This window comes from Hesperophylax consimilis, chromosome 6 (assembly GCF_061612785.1).
Source record: "Hesperophylax consimilis isolate HC1 chromosome 6, BYU_Hcon_1.0, whole genome shotgun sequence".
In the NCBI taxonomy this organism is placed as follows: Eukaryota; Metazoa; Arthropoda; class Insecta; order Trichoptera; family Limnephilidae; genus Hesperophylax; species Hesperophylax consimilis.
The window spans coordinates 13,456,996-13,478,808 of NC_142841.1; the positions used below are offsets into that span (position 1 = coordinate 13,456,996).

General features: G+C 36.1%; 1 protein-coding gene across 1 annotated transcript in view; it reads right to left on the reverse strand.

Annotated features, from left to right (window-relative positions):
• Positions 1–21,813, reverse strand: part of LOC149422962 (acid sphingomyelinase-like phosphodiesterase 3b) — a 375,129-nt gene that overhangs the window by 187,599 nt on the left and 165,717 nt on the right. Inside the window, exon 4 of the mRNA XM_089632399.1 lies at positions 20,144–20,303. Within this exon, the coding sequence (XP_089488525.1) occupies positions 20,144–20,303 (160 nt within the window). The remainder of the gene's footprint in view (positions 1–20,143; positions 20,304–21,813) is intronic.

Sequence of the window (21,813 nt, forward strand, 5' to 3'; positions counted from 1 at the left end):
AGTACGCCTGGGTGAGACCCAAGCGCGATGTCAGCTCAGCTACCGACCGGTCGAATTTACTTCTGTTTTTAGCTAAATATTTTAATAACTTAATTTTTTTAATATCAACAAACTGGAGAAAAACTATGCGTATATCAGTTGTTTTTATCTTTTCTTTGCTGGCTAATCTGTTTATAATGAATACTCGAACCACAGCTGAATTAAAGCCTCCACGAAATGTTTGCACTACTTTCACCATGGACGATTTAGATAGCGAGAAGCAAAGCAATCCCACAATCCTCTTTAAAAATTCTGCCAAAGAAATAAATTTTCCAAACGTATTTTTCTATCTTCATTGCAAATCGAAGCAGAGACAACTAATGAATTAAAGATCTTACCTTTGCGCAACGGCGACTCAAAGGATATTCGACTATATCAAAGGTATGTACGTGAAAATAAAATAATAATTTGGAAAGGGCGGTACTACGGAACTTGGCCTATATCAGCATGTCAAATATCGAACAGGTTGCCTCTCGTCAGTGTCTGGATTTTGAACATACCTTTTAATAAAAAAAAAAATTATTTTAAAACTGTAAAAAAAAAACTATCAACTTGTTCGATATTTGGCCTGCTTTCAATGATTAAATTCGAATTTAAAAGTCCTCATTTTGCTAGCATGACTTTGAAAATTTAACAAATAATTATAAGCAATATCAATACAAATTAAAAATATCTCCCCAGTAAAAATAAATGCCGCCAACGGGGATTGAACCCGTGTTTTCTGATGTCCGGTCAGGTGCTCTAAAACCACTGATCTCTCGGCTTATTTCCAACCCGCTAACTAATTCAATATGTACTACCTCAATCAACAATTACTGCTTATTATATTTTTTCCACCTGTAAACAACCAACTTTATTTTTGTAGGAAAGGCTTTGTTAGTGCTAAATTTCTCACTAGATGGCGTCGAGACACATAATATCTTCATTTATTAGTGAAATATTTTTGACTGTTCAAATATTATAATTTTTTAATGCTAAACTAATATTTATAAGACAAGGTTTTATGCATAGCATAAAGGATAACAAATAATTATAGGCAATAACTGAAATATCAATACAAATGAAAAATATCTCCCGAGTAAAAATAAATGCCGCCAACGGGAATTGAACCCGTGCCTTCTAATGTCCGGTTAGGTGCTCTGAAGTCACTGTGCTTTGTTGGCTTATTTCCAACCCGTCAAATAATTCAATATGTAATAGTACCTCAATCAACAATTACTGCTCATTATATTTTTTCCACCTGTAAACAACCAACATTATTTTTGTAAAAAAGGCTTTGTTAGTGCTAAATTTCTTACTAGATGGCGTTGAGACATATAATATCTTCATTGATTGGTGTTCATGAATTAAAAATATTACATGTTTATCATTAAAAAAATAATTAGAGAATTTAAATATATTAATAAAAAAAATATGCTTCTGTGGTTCAAACTAATTAAATAACCTGTATACTTGTGATTCTTGACTATAAACCTTCCTGATAGGTACAAGTACAAAAACCAAGAAGCTACCCGGATGTAAAACCGTATCGTAAAACATGATGATTTATTCTTAAAACATTATGATCGAAATCCCTTTTCTCCCTGGGCAAGGGCCGGATTCAGGCAAATAACTCCTATAACTCATTTCGTATTCCCTTAGTTAAGATCTGTTGGATAATGTTAGTGACTTATGGGATCAGATTATTTAAATGTTGAAAATTGTTGGGTCTCAATGGATTGTTTTTTGCCAAAAGCTGAATTAAATAGTATTTACCTACATTATATAATAAAAAGTGCAAATAATTTTTTTGAAAATTCGTAAAAAATCTAGAGAGGATCGAAAAATAATCGATACAACTGCAAAGATTATATTAGAATTGGTGGACACGAAAAAATTAAAACAATTTGCAATAGTTTGTAAATTCTAAAACAAAATCTGGGTACATACAATTGATTGAATTGTGGCTTGCCTATCGTTCAAGAAATAAGTTATGAAGGGGAACGCAATTAAATAATAATAAGAAGAGACAAACAAGTTATTTGATACGATAGCGTAGCTGCATTTTCAATTTTATTTGCGATTCGTGTGTTAGATTTTCGATTGAAACTTTCAATTCGTTATACCAACAATACTAGTCGAAATTTGTAATTTAAGGATTTTTTTGTTTCACAGAATTTGAACTATTCCTCAATTTTCGAAATTTAAATTCAATTCCGTTAAAATTCTGTTTTACCATCGGCCAGTTGTTTCACAGTACTTAGATAATAACATAACTTGAATAGGACTTTCACAGAGCTTATATATTTACATTTAAAGTTTTAGAATTTTCAAATTCTGTGAAACAACCCGTCCTAACTGTTTTTTTTTGTTTTATATCGAAAAAGAATGCATTTATTTGTTATCTCTGTAAATTAGTTCCAAATATTATCTCAAAATTTTAAAATTCTCACCATTTTATTAATTAATAGTAGTTGGCGACGTTACTTATACTTCATTCAAAAACTAAAAAATTTGCAGTCAAGAGTGTGTTTAAGTACTTTTTTTGTTATTTGCGTGGATAAATTTGTTATAAAGACTCTTTATTCACAATAAAAGATACTGAAAATGTTTTTTTTTTTTAATTTAAATCGTTTTTTTTTAAATATATTTTAATTACAAAAAAGATCGAGAACCACTGACATCAACGAACCCATTAGCATACCTTGTAATGTTTTCCCGTCCCCCTTACTCTCGTTAACGGATTAATGTTTTCGTCACGTTTGTTTTGGCTCTTCTCGCGGTTTATCAACCCTTCAATCTTAACGAATTAATATGTCACGTTGTGTCAATTTTTTTGTTTCGACAGGGATTAATTCATTGAAGGATCCTGTTAATTGGTTGTGGTAACTTTGGTTCTTTTTAGATGAGGCGTGTTACATTCTGTATGGTTTGAAAATAAGACAATGACCGACTACCCTGATTTTAACTACCTTTTCCTACCTTGTTTGCTCGCCCAAACGTTTCCGGTTGCTGCAGTTGATAATGTGCTAATATAATGAGACAATTAATTACAAATTAAGTACATAAAATTCACTATAGACAATTCAATTCAAGATGCACAAGATTCTAAGTTAATGATTTGACTATGGATTGTTAGTTTTGTGAGTTATTTCTATGAGTAGGTATTTTCGGGAATAGCTAGAGACAAAACATGTGTTGCTTTCGATTGGTCTCCGTCCAAATCCCACCCATCAACGTGACCAGCTCGAGAGCAGCCAAGTTGATGGTCCAATCCCAACACCTCCAGAAATGAATTGAATATCGCTCAGCGACAGATGAGATAATGACATGTTTTGCCTCCTGCCGGAGGGTGATGAAGGTGGAATGTGGGTCCTTGGTGGTAGCTGTTGATGTTGATGTTGATGATGAATGATGAAGATTCATCTTATACCGTTAGGTACAAGGAGCTGCTCTGGTCCGGTGGCATGATAGCCTGGTGTCAGGAACCATTTGGGTCACGTGGGTAGCGCGAGGTTTAGGTCGCGTCAACCTCCCCCAAATCGATGATGAGTTGAGCTTCGCCAGCATGCCGAAAATTAGGAGTCCACTCTACTAACCTCAAACATAAACATATACTGAAGTGGTTTGCATCAGCAACGTCAGGAGTTCGGGAGTCCCGTGAACACCCCTCTGGTTTACGCTCGTAAAGATAATGATGAATTCAGCTTCAGTTTGTTCGACTTCGCCTCTGCAGTCACGCTACTCCAAATAGCTCCTGGCTCCAGTCTATACAGCTTCCCGTTCCAGTAGAGGTAATGACACATATTTATCATATGTACAATACAGAACATACTTCAAGTCTTTCGTCCACACTCAAAATAGTCATGTCAATATTTAATTTGAACGGGGCGTCCATCCGACATAACGAATGTTTCCTAGACGGGAGATTTTACCCCACTTCAAAGTCATGGTCATTCGCTCTATCGTTTGTTACCCTCCGTTCGCTTCAAATATCAAAGAATGGTAGAAATTGATATCCTCGACTTCCGGCGCTAAGGATCAGGGATACTGGAATCATCAGGTCGTGAATCTGAAATCATCCGATCTCCGTCAGCTCAAACGGTTTCAGTCGGAGTCAATTTCCAACCTAATTCTGGATGACTTCTCCTCCTATAGTGGGGTAAGTACTTATTGAATTTGACAGGAAGGATGTCAGAAAGCGCCGAAACAACTTCATATTCGTCACGATCCCTTCGTTCTGTCAGCGAGAAAATCCTCCTCACACGCCAGCCAAGAATAGCATAGCCCTTATCCGCTTTGTTCCTTCGTCTACCAGCTAACTCAAGTAGGAAAGCCCACTAGCAATTTTCGTTCCCTTCGATCTGAACTCAGTGAAAGCGTCCTCTCACCAGCTGAAAATACTCGAAACAGAGGTCTATTCCGGGTGACTATCTAAGGCTGGTCCGCCAACACCTTCGACAGAAACCGGTGCTTTTACGGGAATAACTCAACCACACCAATAGCAGGGGAAAAAGCCGGCGCTGCTATACAAAAATAGACGTTATCTCGGTATCCAGGGTTATCGACTTTGCTAACACAAGAGTCCCTATTAGGCAAGCCAATTACAAATTTCGTTCCCTTCGCTTTTGTCGCTTTGGTAAGATAGGACAGCCTACGGAAAATTCGTACACTCCGTCCCCGCCAAACTTATGAAAAATGAAAATCTCACTTCATAGAATAGGAATGCCAGACAGATGAATTCTCCCGGCGGCTAGCTGTAACCCGCTGCGTTATCCCGATTCAAAATGAATGAAAAGAGTGATGTTTGAATAAGTTATATTTAATTAAATATATTTTATGAATTCCGTATAACCTAATCGTTAAATATTATTACTGGAGAATTATTAAATCATCTTAAATTGCAGAAAACAAAATTGTCTAGCTCATAAACAATGTCTATTGTTGAATGATCTTAAGCGGCTTCAGGGTAACCGCTCTTAGTCCTTTTGTAATCGCCAAGAACCGGTCACTTCAACGCATTAGGTGATTTATGGCCTCCCTTGCTAACAGGTCCGGACCTATAGTGCTCAAGTTGAATACCCTTACTTCAAAATACAATTGGATTATTTGGTTTACATTAAGGAAATAAGTGTTAATAATTAGATTATAATAGACTTACCGATACATCTTAGTGTCAACAATCCAAATAATTATAAAAAACAAACACAGTCACATGCAGAAAAACTCATGCTGTTAGAAAACCGCACCTTCTACACTAAATGATTTTAGCCGTGTTCGCGTCCCGACGATTAATTCTTGTTGACGCGCTTCTTAGTTTTTACTAACTCGACTATCTTAAAACGCTGACCGATCCTGATTATTCCTGACCGTCTCCCAGACCTTGAAACTCTGACCCCCTTGACTTTATTTTCCGCCTCCCCACGCTTTTAAACTGACTATCTTGAACCGCTTTTCCTAACCACCGACTATCGACTTCCTTCTTCCGTTCTTCAACGCTAACTGTCTATCCGCCCGCGCTCCTTAATCACGACTATCGACTTCCTCCTTCCGATCTTCAACGCTGACTGTCTATTCGCCCGCGCTCCTTAACCACGACTATCGACTTGCTTCTTCCGACCTTCAACGCTGACTGTCCCGACCGTCTCCCCGCGCTTTCAAATCCAGACTCCCTCTCCCCAAACCAACCCCCCAAATCACCATATGCGATTTCTAATTTATGTTCTTTTGAATTCTGAATGCGTTTGTTTTCAAAAGACAGAAATGCACTAAAGGAACACATCAATTATGGCCCTAGAACCTGTCACATTAATTTTAAATCGTTTCAAAACCAATAAATTGTTACTTCTCCAGTAAAGTCTAATTCTTTGTTCAAAGGATGAAACTTGACTACCCCCAGTCCAGCGGCGTGTTGGCCCACCAGCATTTTAGCTCGGCTTACTATTATCAACCACCATCACGGAGGTCTCTGCCGATACAGTGCATGTTCTTATTTTTTTTTCTCTACCCTAATAAATCTAAACACTTGTTTTAAAATCAGTTGTCCAACATCTGGTAATCTCCTATGTCGTGAGACCAACTGAAAATTTCTTTCCCACCATAATAAATCAACAATAAAAAAAATTTATCCCAGGGCGAGTCCATCACAGCTCCCTTCTGGAAAAATAATAGTGGGAGTAGATACGGAGATAAGCTATTGTCAGCTATTATTGTTCCATCACCCTAGCAGCAGAACACGTTTGAACTCGCCAATAATACATTTTTTTTTTCCAAACCTTCCTAGGTTTCACTTGCTCCCCACTGCCCTGTTCTTGTCGCTAAAATTGTTAAAACTCCTAATCCCTTTTACCTTTTATTTTATTTTTTTATATATATTTTTTTTTTTCTACGAAAGATCTCCCAATCCGCCCCTGTCTCACTTGACGTTCTTAGTATTTTTTTTTTCTTGGCCGCACGCTATCAGTTAAACCTCTGGTAGGTCCGTTATGGGGCCCTTTTGTTAACTTTTTGTGTGTTCCTGCCGTTGTTAATTGTTTTATGACTGAGCATACAGTAACCAAGATCTTGAGAGTTATTTCGCACTAATTATTTGCATTTTTAAGCGTTGGGTATTTTGTTTAGATTTTTTTTTTCTATTAATTCTTTTCGTTTTTTTTTTTTTTTTTTTTTTTTTTGTTGACCGTGCTCGATCTTTGCAAAACATTGTAATCACAATAACTATCGCGTCTGGAGTGCATGTTTGCACATACTCCCAATGGAACACAAGGCCACACCTGGGTAATTACAATATGTGCAAGAATGTATATAAATTTATTTTTTTTCTTTTTGGGTGCGCACCCGCCCGCGCTAACCCGATGGCTTTCTACCTTTTGACCAAAGCCTCTCGTACAATGTTTTAACAAAGATCGTGCCACAATCTCGCGAGTATAATTTAGTGTTCAGCGGTCGCCAGTCACGCGTGCCCTCATGGCTATTTGTAACCCTTGTGTGTTTTTTTTTTTCCGTTATTATTATTTTCATATTTTTTTCTCTGTCAATATTAGTTTGAATGCGCTGTTCTCTAACGACCGGTGTACAACTTGGCAAAAAAAAAATAAGACAATTGAAATATCTGTTGCTTAACTAACACATTGAAACTGTTAACATTCATTTATCGTTGACTTAAGAAAGACTTAAAATTAATGTTTTTTTTTTCTTTAATGACAAACTAGTGCCTACAAAACAAAGTATTTTATTTTTCTCTAGCATCTTTTCCAAATAATTACTGCTTATCAGCATTTCTTAAGATAATCATAATTACAACAATATTTATTCTCAAGTGCATTTATGAAAGGCTTTCAATAAAGAGTCTCGCCTATTTGTTCTAACGGAACATCTTGCCTTATATAACCTTGCACAATAAAATCTTAACCTTGTGTAAACTGCCCTTACTTTGTTAAATCCAATTTTTCTCTTAAAGGAAACACAATTATTAATACTACTACCGTCCTACTGTCATAAACTATCAAAGCCATTACTCTGCCCTTTTGACTCCTAACTGATCCATTCATACGCTCTCCCCTTTCTTTCTCTTAGTCGCACTTGTCCCCGCTAGTCTGTGTCTCGCCTTTGTTAACGTAATACCTCGCTAGATGTATGGCACTGTAATTACCCCTAATCTTCCTAGTTTTTGGGTCTACCAGTGTATAAGTATTGCTATAGGGGGTGGCCCCGATGACGTAAGGCCCCTCAAATAACAATGAGAATTTTTTTGTCTTCTTTTTCAAAAGGTCCGACTGTGTGAAACGCCTCAGCTTTACTATTGCACCGATCTCATAAACGGCTAGTCTCTTCTTCATGTTAAAGTAATGTTGCCTTTTCGTAGCATTAGCTTGCAGATTCTCGTAGGCCTTCGCTTTTACTTTTGCTAAATCTACGATAGGTACCACACTATTGTCCAAATACTTATCCAGACTGTACCTAGGCCCATTTCCAAATACTATCTCATTCGGAGAAAACCCTGTGCTACAATGTATGCTGTTATTATAAGTATCTTCAATATTGGGCAACAGCGTCGTCCATCTGGTGTGTTTGTCGTGACAATAGATTCTAAATATACGCCCTAATTCTTTGTTGACGCGTTCGGTTATGTTGGGCCCCGGGTTATGCACCGAGGAATGCAGTATTCTAATACCTAACCTACTTAAACAAAGGTTCCACTTTTTTGAAGTAAACTGTGTACCGTTATCCGTCAAGATGGCCGTTGCCTTAATAACCTGCAGGAACTTTTCCAGACACCTTAAAACTGTTGTTGTGTTCGCAACCCTTAAACTAAACAAATTTATATATCTGCTGAAAGAGTCTTGAATGACGAATATATACTTAACTCCAAGTAAACTTCGAGGTAGTGGCCCGTAGAGGTCTGCCATTATCAGCTCGCCTACTTCTCGGGTGATGATCGACTTTCCCGGTCCCACTGTCGGCCTTATCTCTTGTTTCGACAGCTGACAGAGTTCACACTCCCGCACTAATATTTTCGCCTGCTTACTCATTCCTGGCCAGAAGTACCTGTCTTTTAAAGCAGCTATGGTTTTATATCCGCCTCCGTGGCCGATTTCCAGGTGTACGTATCTAATTAGCTCACTCGCCATCTCTTGTGGGACTGCAAGTACACTCCGCTGTTCTCCGCTGAGATAGTACAATACTCCGTTCTTCAAATTATAATTCTTGCCGTATTTACTCAGGCTCCTACTCGGTGTTCCCTGTAGCCCCTTGTCTACAAACTCTCGCACCTTTATCAAAAATTCATCTCTTCCCTGTAGCACACCTATGTTAGATTTCTATTTTGGGATATTATATTTTTTTCTTATTATTATTATTTTTTTTTTTCACTTTCAATTTATTTTTATATATTTTTTATTTTATTTAATCGATTCTACTTCCGTAATTGGGATTCTGAAACTGACTTATTTTAAAACATTGTTAACATTCAAATACCAGCATCCTGTCCGTTGACCCACTTATAACGGTCAAGTTCGTAATAAGTGTCGTAATAAGCTATTATTTATTTTTGTCCCCGGGGAGAGGCTCCGGTCTAGTAGTACAATACATCTTTGTTATGATTTTACAACCGTCTTGGCCCTAGGGTCTTTCTCACCGTACGTATTATTGACTTTAAAATGTTTTGTTTAAATTGCACTCTCCCTTCCGTCTCATTTCAAAGTTGAACTTCAAAAAAAACTGTTATCATAAGTGATTTTTTTTTTTTGTTGTCCCTGGTTTTCTACCCCCAAAGTAACACGGGTATGTGCCTAGCATGGTGGTCGAAAAAATCCTAAATGCATTTAATAAATAATTTCAATGAATAAGGAAACATAAAAAAAGTTTTATCTGTTAATTCAGTCCTTATCGGAGGTTGGACATCAGCCTCTAGAATGAACTGGGTTTGTGTCTACTACTTGAAGAAACTATTTTCTCCCTCCACAATGTAATACCTTTAATAACTATGTCTTATCGGAGGTTGGATGACAATACAAAATTTTGTTTTACAATTTTATTCAAAATTTAAATAATCTAATTTATTCCCTACTGATAAATTCACGGATATTTTTACTACGGATACAATTTTATTTGAAGTTTAAATAACCTAATTTATTCTCGGCTTATAATTCACGGATATTTTTATTTCGGATATTTAGCATTTAAAGCAAATAAACTAATGCGCTGGTGTTAGGTCTACTACTGAAGGAACTATTTTCTCCCTCCACAATGTAATACCTTTACTCACTATGTCTTATCGGAGGTTGGATAACATCATAAAATTTCGCTCGGATATTTTTATTTGGAATTTTAAATAAACTGATTTTTACCCTACCGATAAATTTACGTATAGCTCAACTATTACTGTAGAAATTCACTACTTTTCGCAGTTTTGTATTTAAAATACTGAACTATTAGCCCTGGCTTTTTATATATTTTTTTCATTGTCTTGAACCAAACAGAATGTAAAACATTTTAATACCCCACCTCCTGGTCACGGCACCACTGTAATGTTTTCCCGTCCCCCTTACTCTCGTTAACGGATTAATGTTTTCGTCACGTTTGTTTTGGCTCTTCTCGCGGTTTATCAACCCTTCAATCTTAACGAATTAATATGTCACGTTGTGTCAATTTTTTTGTTTCGACAGGGATTAATTCATTGAAGGATCCTGTTAATTGGTTGTGGTAACTTTGGTTCTTTTTAGATGAGGCGTGTTACATTCTGTATGGTTTGAAAATAAGACAATGACCGACTACCCTGATTTTAACTACCTTTTCCTACCTTGTTTGCTCGCCCAAACGTTTCCGGTTGCTGCAGTTGATAATGTGCTAATATAATGAGACAATTAATTACAAATTAAGTACATAAAATTCACTATAGACAATTCAATTCAAGATGCACAAGATTCTAAGTTAATGATTTGACTATGGATTGTTAGTTTTGTGAGTTATTTCTATGAGTAGGTATTTTCGGGAATAGCTAGAGACAAAACATGTGTTGCTTTCGATTGGTCTCCGTCCAAATCCCACCCATCAACGTGACCAGCTCGAGAGCAGCCAAGTTGATGGTCCAATCCCAACACCTCCAGAAATGAATTGAATATCGCTCAGCGACAGATGAGATAATGACATGTTTTGCCTCCTGCCGGAGGGTGATGAAGGTGGAATGTGGGTCCTTGGTGGTAGCTGTTGATGTTGATGTTGATGATGAATGATGAAGATTCATCTTATACCGTTAGGTACAAGGAGCTGCTCTGGTCCGGTGGCATGATAGCCTGGTGTCAGGAACCATTTGGGTCACGTGGGTAGCGCGAGGTTTAGGTCGCGTCAACCTCCCCCAAATCGATGATGAGTTGAGCTTCGCCAGCATGCCGAAAATTAGGAGTCCACTCTACTAACCTCAAACATAAACATATACTGAAGTGGTTTGCATCAGCAACGTCAGGAGTTCGGGAGTCCCGTGAACACCCCTCTGGTTTACGCTCGTAAAGATAATGATGAATTCAGCTTCAGTTTGTTCGACTTCGCCTCTGCAGTCACGCTACTCCAAATAGCTCCTGGCTCCAGTCTATACAGCTTCCCGTTCCAGTAGAGGTAATGACACATATTTATCATATGTACAATACAGAACATACTTCAAGTCTTTCGTCCACACTCAAAATAGTCATGTCAATATTTAATTTGAACGGGGCGTCCATCCGACATAACGAATGTTTCCTAGACGGGAGATTTTACCCCACTTCAAAGTCATGGTCATTCGCTCTATCGTTTGTTACCCTCCGTTCGCTTCAAATATCAAAGAATGGTAGAAATTGATATCCTCGACTTCCGGCGCTAAGGATCAGGGATACTGGAATCATCAGGTCGTGAATCTGAAATCATCCGATCTCCGTCAGCTCAAACGGTTTCAGTCGGAGTCAATTTCCAACCTAATTCTGGATGACTTCTCCTCCTATAGTGGGGTAAGTACTTATTGAATTTGACAGGAAGGATGTCAGAAAGCGCCGAAACAACTTCATATTCGTCACGATCCCTTCGTTCTGTCAGCGAGAAAATCCTCCTCACACGCCAGCCAAGAATAGCATAGCCCTTATCCGCTTTGTTCCTTCGTCTACCAGCTAACTCAAGTAGGAAAGCCCACTAGCAATTTTCGTTCCCTTCGATCTGAACTCAGTGAAAGCGTCCTCTCACCAGCTGAAAATACTCGAAACAGAGGTCTATTCCGGGTGACTATCTAAGGCTGGTCCGCCAACACCTTCGACAGAAACCGGTGCTTTTACGGGAATAACTCAACCACACCAATAGCAGGGGAAAAAGCCGGCGCTGCTATACAAAAATAGACGTTATCTCGGTATCCAGGGTTATCGACTTTGCTAACACAAGAGTCCCTATTAGGCAAGCCAATTACAAATTTCGTTCCCTTCGCTTTTGTCGCTTTGGTAAGATAGGACAGCCTACGGAAAATTCGTACACTCCGTCCCCGCCAAACTTATGAAAAATGAAAATCTCACTTCATAGAATAGGAATGCCAGACAGATGAATTCTCCCGGCGGCTAGCTGTAACCCGCTGCGTTATCCCGATTCAAAATGAATGAAAAGAGTGATGTTTGAATAAGTTATATTTAATTAAATATATTTTATGAATTCCGTATAACCTAATCGTTAAATATTATTACTGGAGAATTATTAAATCATCTTAAATTGCAGAAAACAAAATTGTCTAGCTCATAAACAATGTCTATTGTTGAATGATCTTAAGCGGCTTCAGGGTAACCGCTCTTAGTCCTTTTGTAATCGCCAAGAACCGGTCACTTCAACGCATTAGGTGATTTATGGCCTCCCTTGCTAACAGGTCCGGACCTATAGTGCTCAAGTTGAATACCCTTACTTCAAAATACAATTGGATTATTTGGTTTACATTAAGGAAATAAGTGTTAATAATTAGATTATAATAGACTTACCGATACATCTTAGTGTCAACAATCCAAATAATTATAAAAAACAAACACAGTCACATGCAGAAAAACTCATGCTGTTAGAAAACCGCACCTTCTACACTAAATGATTTTAGCCGTGTTCGCGTCCCGACGATTAATTCTTGTTGACGCGCTTCTTAGTTTTTACTAACTCGACTATCTTAAAACGCTGACCGATCCTGATTATTCCTGACCGTCTCCCAGACCTTGAAACTCTGACCCCCTTGACTTTATTTTCCGCCTCCCCACGCTTTTAAACTGACTATCTTGAACCGCTTTTCCTAACCACCGACTATCGACTTCCTTCTTCCGTTCTTCAACGCTAACTGTCTATCCGCCCGCGCTCCTTAATCACGACTATCGACTTCCTCCTTCCGATCTTCAACGCTGACTGTCTATTCGCCCGCGCTCCTTAACCACGACTATCGACTTGCTTCTTCCGACCTTCAACGCTGACTGTCCCGACCGTCTCCCCGCGCTTTCAAATCCAGACTCCCTCTCCCCAAACCAACCCCCCAAATCACCATATGCGATTTCTAATTTATGTTCTTTTGAATTCTGAATGCGTTTGTTTTCAAAAGACAGAAATGCACTAAAGGAACACATCAATTATGGCCCTAGAACCTGTCACATTAATTTTAAATCGTTTCAAAACCAATAAATTGTTACTTCTCCAGTAAAGTCTAATTCTTTGTTCAAAGGATGAAACTTGACTACCCCCAGTCCAGCGGCGTGTTGGCCCACCAGCATTTTAGCTCGGCTTACTATTATCAACCACCATCACGGAGGTCTCTGCCGATACAGTGCATGTTCTTATTTTTTTTTCTCTACCCTAATAAATCTAAACACTTGTTTTAAAATCAGTTGTCCAACATCTGGTAATCTCCTATGTCGTGAGACCAACTGAAAATTTCTTTCCCACCATAATAAATCAACAATAAAAAAAATTTATCCCAGGGCGAGTCCATCACAACCTCCGAAGGAGTTAATCATAGATTAGTAATTAATATGTAAGCCTAACGTCATGACAGAAGTTGAGCTAATAATGGCAGGCAATTCTCCGGGCTTCCTGTTGCAAAACAACCCATCGAAATCAGAATACGCCTTTCGGCCCAGCCCTCAAAATTGTGGTTCTTGTAATTTGATTACATTCACGTTTGCGATAATTACCGCCGACGAGTCAAACGTAAATCACTACCCCCGGCCAATTGTAACGTTTCTCAAAAACATTGTGGAATACAAATTGGTTGTAGACACTTTAAATATCACCCTTCGATTCGGAATGAAAATCAGATTACGAAGGAAGACCATCTATCTAAATTAACTCGGTGTTTTTTTACTCGTGTACAAATTGGAGTACTTAATTAATGTCTCTCTGCGATCTCACTTTTTATTCTTTTTCAACTTGCAAAACAGTGTTTTTCTTTTTCTATCTAAACGTCCATTTATCTAAGTAGCTCAGATTATATGGGTTTTCTTTAAATAATGGACAAAATTTTGTAGAGTTCAATTTTATAACTGAATTCCTATATTTGAAAATAAAATTGAGGGAGGTGAATATTTTATATATTTTTGTATTATATTAATACAAAAGATAATAACATATTTAATTGGGTTGTTTAAGTGATGAAACATTGAATGAATATTAAACACATAAATTTTATGAATGATCAAATCACTTTTTAATTAAATTTATTTATGGATTTCCTAGTAAAAAATATTTTTTACAACTTTTTTTATAAATTTTATTTGTACGGCAATAGATGTTTAATTTAAAAAAAAAATTAAAAAATTACTCATTTAAAATAATATATTATATTTGCGACACGTTCCAGAGTGGAGTATACTCTCAGTATAGCCCTGGTGTAAGACCACCATTCAGAATTAAAACGTTGCTTGAAATGGCTTTAGCCGTATTTGGTGACCAGATCTAAATAGCCAGGTACTTCCCGACCTTCCTCTCCACACATCCTTTCCCTCCCCCCCTTCAGCCCCACAACATACTCCAATGGGAGAATTTGGGATTCTTGTGCTAGTAAGTTATAAAGGTTAGGTTTTTACGCTAGTTTCTTTTTCATCACATTAAGGATGGGTTGTTTCACAGAATTTGAATGATTCAACAAATTTTTAAGTAAATTTTCGAGTAGTTTTCTACAGAACTTGAAAATTGAATTTTAAATTTGATAAATTATTATAATTTTGTGAAAAAACCCGTACTTAATTACTATATGACCTTTCAAAAGTGTTCTGTTTTGTTATGGAACAAATATTTCAAATTTGCAGTTATTTCCCACAAATAAAAAAGTTTTATTTTTTTAAAGTTCATGATTAATAGATTTGATGGCCGCTGTTGAGCGGTAAGGCTCTTTACTAACAATCCGTAGGCCCTGGCTTCAAATCCCGGCTTGCGCACGTAGTTTTTTAACATTAACACCAAACAACAATAGTATATAATAGTAATAGTATTTGCAGCAAGTTCAAGAGTGAAAGACACTCTCAGTCGCACAGGTGTAAGACCAACACTCACAATTGAAACGTTGCTTGAAATGGCTTAAGCGGCGTTTGGTGACCATATCAGAATAGTCAGGTACTCACTCATTTTCCTTCTTCCCATCTCCTTCTCCTCCCTACTACATTCAGCCTCAGAACATACATCAATTGGAGATGCCAGAGTTTCACCGGCTACATAAGGTTGGGACTCCTGTGCGATATTTACTTGTAAAAACAAGATGCATCTGCATTCTAAAAGATATATTATTTATTTGTTTACAGGTTGTACATGCACTTATCCCAGTGCACATACATGAAAACTCCAAACTGTTTTTGAACAATTAATTTTGTAAAATTTGAATTTCAAACATCTACCTATTTAAAACATTTTCTTGTTAATACTTTTAAATTCCTAAAAAAATATTTTTTATTTTTTAAGATAATATCTATACGTTTTTAAAGCCGAAACGGTAATTCAATTAAATTCCTTCGATAGAAAAAAAATCGCAAAGTGAGCTCCCAAATTTTTTAAAAACACGTTTGTTCTGTTATTTATAATGTTATAGGTATGAAAAAAATCACAGTGTATCTTTAAATGCAACTAAAGCATTTGTCAAGAGATTTTACTCTACTTTAAACGATTCGTGTTTTATAAAATATTTTAACCATTTTTGCTAAATTATTATCGATTCTTTTAATATCAGCGCGCTCGCTCTAACATTCGTATTTACATATCTCCCTTTCAATCCACCATGTGTACCATATGGAAACACAACAACATTCATAGCCAAAGAAGATGTTAAATACAATTTAAAACTAATTTTCATTAAATATTTAAAAATTGGAGCGAAAATCTATCAGTCAGCAACATATATGTACAAGGTTATGTATCCAACTCAAAAAGGCAAACGGCAATAAAGTGATACCTATGTTCAAAATCTTTTCACGTTAAGTATGCCACAAAAGAAATGAAGGGCTCAAAAGTGACAGCAGACGTTTACGGCTTCAGCGAAACGCGTAACAGCCCTTATGTTTTTCCTTTGAAGGCGGCTTTATCCTTGGCTCTAATGGGTGAGAAAATAACGTTAAAAAAATAACAGGCCCCGAAAAACTACTGAAAATATTTTTCTCCAGGCTTTTTTTTACTATACAATATAACTGATAGCTGATGCTACCGTCGTGGTCAACACGCAATAAGAAATATAGGTATTTATGGAGAATAACACTAACATAAATGTTTAAGTAATTATTTCCCCACAGTAAAGAACTCCAGTGAAAAATATTATAACTTAAACAATATATTCATATAGATTTATAATTATTGATGCGTAGAATTCATAAATCGTAATTTAAAAACAATTAAAACACCATCACATTAAAATGCTATGTTTCATTGGTACAACTGAATTTGTCGATGCTGACGTCAAAAGTCACGGAACTTTCTCCAGAAATTAACATTTCTCTGTAGTTTTGTATTGATACTCGGGTTTTGTTTGTAAGATTTCATTGTTTTTGTTTCACAATTTGGACGGGATAGACACATAATTAATGCCCTCAATTATTAAAACTCGGACATAAAATGATGGAAATCGGTTACATTCAAGGACATTAATTTTTTTTTTCCATCGTTGATACAGAGATATTATTGTATTATATTAAAACACAAATAACTTTGTTTACATCACTTAAGTATATATAACCTATACATGTTTCATGAACAAAGTTCACCTCATCACGAGCAAGTATATACTAAAAGCAAGTATATATTTTATACGATTGCTATGTATTGTAGTATATACTTGCTCCTGATGAAGTGAATTTTGTTCATGAAACATCTATAGGTTATATATATTAAAGTGATGTAAAAAAAGTTATTTTTATTTTAATTTAATAAATAATGACATCACAAAGTGATAAGCTTTCAGAAGAAATTTTCTACGAAAAATTAATATTATTAGTGAGAATATCATCTTATAACTTATGTTTAAAAGTTATAATTTGCAATAAAAAAATATTTTTAATATGTACAAACATATTATTTCGACTGATCAAATCGTGAAAAAACACAAATTCATCAAATAAAATGTTCTTTCTCACGCCAGGATTTGAACCTGCGACCTTTGGATTGCTAGTCGAGAGCCTTACCTCTAGACCACGGAGGCCTTGATTTAATTTTGCTCGAAATAATATTTATATAACTGCCTAGTTCATGTGGAAATTCATGATTGACTTTCTTTCAACAAATACCTTATTATATTAAAAACTTTTCGTGGAGAAATTGCAAATACTGTACATCTTGAATGAATTCTCTTAAAACTACGTTTTTTAGGAATGAAATACATAAAAATCATTAGCTCAGAGCTAAACTGAATTCATTCATATTCATCATGAGTGTAAAAAATCCTTAATGCGCGTTGGAAAAATCTCACGCTCGATAAAATCAGAAATTAATTTGCATATCAATCGAGGTGCGTGTTAGTGAAACCTTTTCGACTACATTATTATTTTGTGATACGGAAATCATTAAAAAGATTGCGATTTGAAAATTTAATTTTATTGTTATAAATATTTTTAAACAATTAAAAAAAATATATATATTTTCACTGATAAACTAATGTTAACAATATAAGGTTTTTATGCATAGCACGAAGGATAAATTATTATTTTTAAGCACTAATTATTAGCCTAAAACACCTTTATAAATAGAAAAAATACATGCCGCCGGCGGGAATTGAACCCGCAGCAAGATTTTTTCAATTTATGTATAGTATGATATCCTTTGTGCTACGCATAAAAACCTTGTCTTGTAAGCATTTGACCAGTCAAAATATTTCATCAACAAATTAAGATATACTATGTCTCGATACCATCTAGTAAGAGATTTAGCATTATGCCTTTCCCACAAACAAAGAAAGTTTGTTGGTTACAGGTAAAAAAAATATAATGAGCAATTGTTGATTGAAAAATACCAGTACGAATTGAATAAATTGGCGGTTTTTGAATAAGCCACACCTGACCGGCAACCGGCAATTCCCGATGGTGGCATGTATTTTTACTTGGAAGATTTTTTTAATTTATGTGGGTGATTCATTGTTGAAAATAATTTGATATCCTTTGTGGGTTGCATAAAAAAATTATCTTGTATACATACGTTTATCATTTATTAAAGATGGTAATAAAAAATATCATAAGTAGTTGCTGTTACTCGTAAAGAATCACGGGAAATAACTTAACTTCCCAATTTTATATATTTATTGATTTATTTCAACTGACTCAATCAGAAAGAAGCATTTAGTCTTATTACCTCCCGCATGGTTCATTTTTGTTTTTTCATGATGAGTCTCCTCTGCAAAAAAGTTTTAAATCATTGAAACACTGGGACGTGGCCATACACATTTTTACTTTCCGTGGACGACGGAAAACATGTAAATTCGTAAATGTAAAAAAAAACAATCATGCGCAGGAGACCCGGATTTAACACGAACACTTTGTTTGTGTATTTCTTTATTTTTAGCCACTCCTGGAGTTTTAGCACGGACGATCGATAATGCCCTGTGTTAATAAAATATTAACTAAATCCGTGCCAGAGAATGTTGCTTTGGTCAGTTAGAAACATTCCATATCACGGTCATCGATTGATAAGAAATCCCGTTAAAATATCCCGCCAAATTTCATTGGTTGTCAGTTAAATTTGGCTAACTGATATACGCAACTTTTTTTAATAGTGTCGTTCTTTATGCAAACTTTCTGATTTATTTATGAACGGAGGCAGATTAACGAGCTCTTAGGATTGAAAGACATCATTTATGCGATCAATTCAATCCGTTCGAACTTGGAGAGGCAAAATTCAGACACTTTTTAGGGATAACTCGTAGAATGGATACAAAAATCTCATCGAAAAATTACCAAATAAATACGGATTGTCAATGCTTATTAAGGTTTTGACGTAAATGTGTGACGTTTGATGATTCGGAATGTCAAATTATGCTAGTGTTGCCAGTCCTCATCCTTTTATAGGAGGAACTACCGATGAATTTGTAGCGATTTATCTAGCACGGTCGAACTTCCATGCTAACTCAACACAGTGACTATTCAACACACTTTTAGAAATTGATATAAAGTCATTAAAAACGATGAAAAGAATTTTTTTTAACCTGACCTAACCTAACTTACTTAACCCAGTTAATAAAGTTTTTGTTTCATCACTTTCCATGACTTTATATAACTTTTCAAAGATGTGATGAATTATCATTTTGATGATTTATCCGGTCACCTGACACACCAACCAATGTTGGTAATGCAAATCGATGTATGCTGGCAATACTGGCAAATGAATTAACGTCTGACGGCTAAAAGTAGTTAATACTAATAAATTAATATTATCGAAATTAAATAATAAGTTTAATGTATATTGGCAATCCGCATGTATTTTTTGACACTTAAAATGTAGTTAATTAGTTCACGAGGTCTTTAGTTATGACTAATAACATTTGTTCCTCAAAGTTGGAACGGAATAAATTGATCGCATTTCGACCATTCATGGGTCGTGTATACAATTTTTTCCAACTTAAAAGCTTATCTGTTTCACCTCCATCCACGAATTAGCCAGTTATTTTGCATAACAAACGACATTATATAAAAAGTCATGCATATTGACAGCTTATTGGATACCTTGGAGGCCTCGCTAAAAGCAGCGCTTTTGTCTACCGACTGTCTGAATCGAATTTTGGCCGTGCTGGAAAACATCGCCAACTGACCATAAATGACACATTTTGTCAAATCGCATTGACATAGGGCTTTATGGATCAGTATAAAATCAGCGGTACTATCGATCCAACATTTTAAATTTATCGATTTCACTGTGATAGACCTGCAGGTCACAAAAACGCACTAAAAAACCAGCATAAACCACCTTGTACGCAGCTATTAAGAAAACTTATAATCTATTCACCGTGTTTATTTATTTGTCTATCTATAATCTATCCAATATACATTATGAAAAATCACCTTCCGATTTAGGGCTAGACTGACTATTATTCAGGATACATTACACATATGCCATAATATGAGCTCTTACTTGTCTGCTAATCTTATTATGAATAGAAGTATGTTAAAATAAAACGTATGTTGCAGTTCCTTACCCCGTCCACAAGACGAACTCAACGGAGTCCCCTTGCCTGAGTCTCATGGCGTGGCCAGCGGACTCGATGAGGGCCCACGGACTGTCACAGGCGTAGTCACCGTACCGGCCGCGAGGCCTGTGGTATCCGGAACTTCCGTGGGAGTCCACCCTCCAGCAATCTGAAACAAAATATTTATATTTTTAATGTTAGCCGCAGAAGAGTAAGAACTGCTCCCAATCGTCTGGAGGCAGTGAGATTAAAACATCCCCAATCAGGGTAGGTTTAGAGACTGATGGTCATGGGGAGGGGAGTGATAAGGGGAAGAGGAAGGTGGGGAATTACCTGGCTTTTTAGAACACGGACAAAGCCATTTCAAGCAAGGTTTCGATTGTGAATCAAGGTCTCACATCCTTAATCAACGGCGCTTCGAGATGACGGGGCTAGCGGCCAAAAAAGGAACTAAAAGGTATCTTGAATTTTTTTCGACTATTAATAATTTTCAATAAGGTTTCAATTTTTTTTAAATAATATTTCGCCATATATTTTGGAAACCTATGTCGGATGTAGAATTTTTATAATTTTTTGGTTCGAATACTTCATCTATTCTAGGGATTTCCAACTTATTTCGGGTCGCCCCATTTTACGAAAGACAAGTGACCACGACCCTTCAGGAGGTCTCATGCCCATGGGACAGCAAGGTTTCATCAGCCATACTCTAGCCATACCATAAACATAAAGAAAAATCTTCATATTCACTTTCCCATAAATGTAAATCTATATTATTCTATTCGATAAAGCTTCAAAGAAGAACTGGTAATAACTATTAATAATGCTAACTTTAACCATTTACCCGATTGGATAATGTTGGTCTTGCGAGTCATAGAGAGACAGCACAGACATCAAAATTGATATACTAACCCTGACATGAAAGCCGGGTATCATTTAGACGAGTTGGAAGCAAAAACCACGTGACCGTATTTTTGGCACAAGGAGAGCTCTAGAATGCTTTAAAAAATCTACAACATCAGTCAAAACGCAGAAAAACTTACATTGACTGACCCTGCGTAAAAAAATAAATTTCGATAAAGTAAGACGACGGTTTGCAGGGCAGTCCCTTGTGGGACGAAAAAAGCGAAGCGCCTTCAAACCGGGTTGCGTAGCTACGCTAAAAATTACTAAGGTGGGTAAATTATAATACATTTGTTAAAGTGTCCAACTAAATAATGTAACAAATATTCAGATTTGGAAACAAGTTCGACCTTTTGTTCATCTGATTTGGAATTTGTAGTTAAGGCGATGCACTACGTAGTAATGCAAAATCATGCGTTTTTGGTTTGAAAATTTGGTTGCCTAGAAATGTTTCAGATGCTTTAATTAAATACTGCAAGTAGAATGCATCTTGGCCTTTAAAACAATAGAGTATTTTGTAGATAAATCTTTTTATAAGCCCAGAAAAAAATAATGTATAAGGCCTATAAAAACGGCTTTTAAGTTCAAAATCTCCTACTTACGAACCCATTTTTGATTATGATTTTTATGTTTAATGTGGCAAATTAAGTTTTTTATAAAATGATCGGAATAAAATAAATATTTATGCCATCCACAAAATAAAATAAAAGGCCCTTTTTGGCCATGTTTTTTTCTTATATAAATCTAAACAAAGGTGTGCCGGAATTTAAACCTTATCG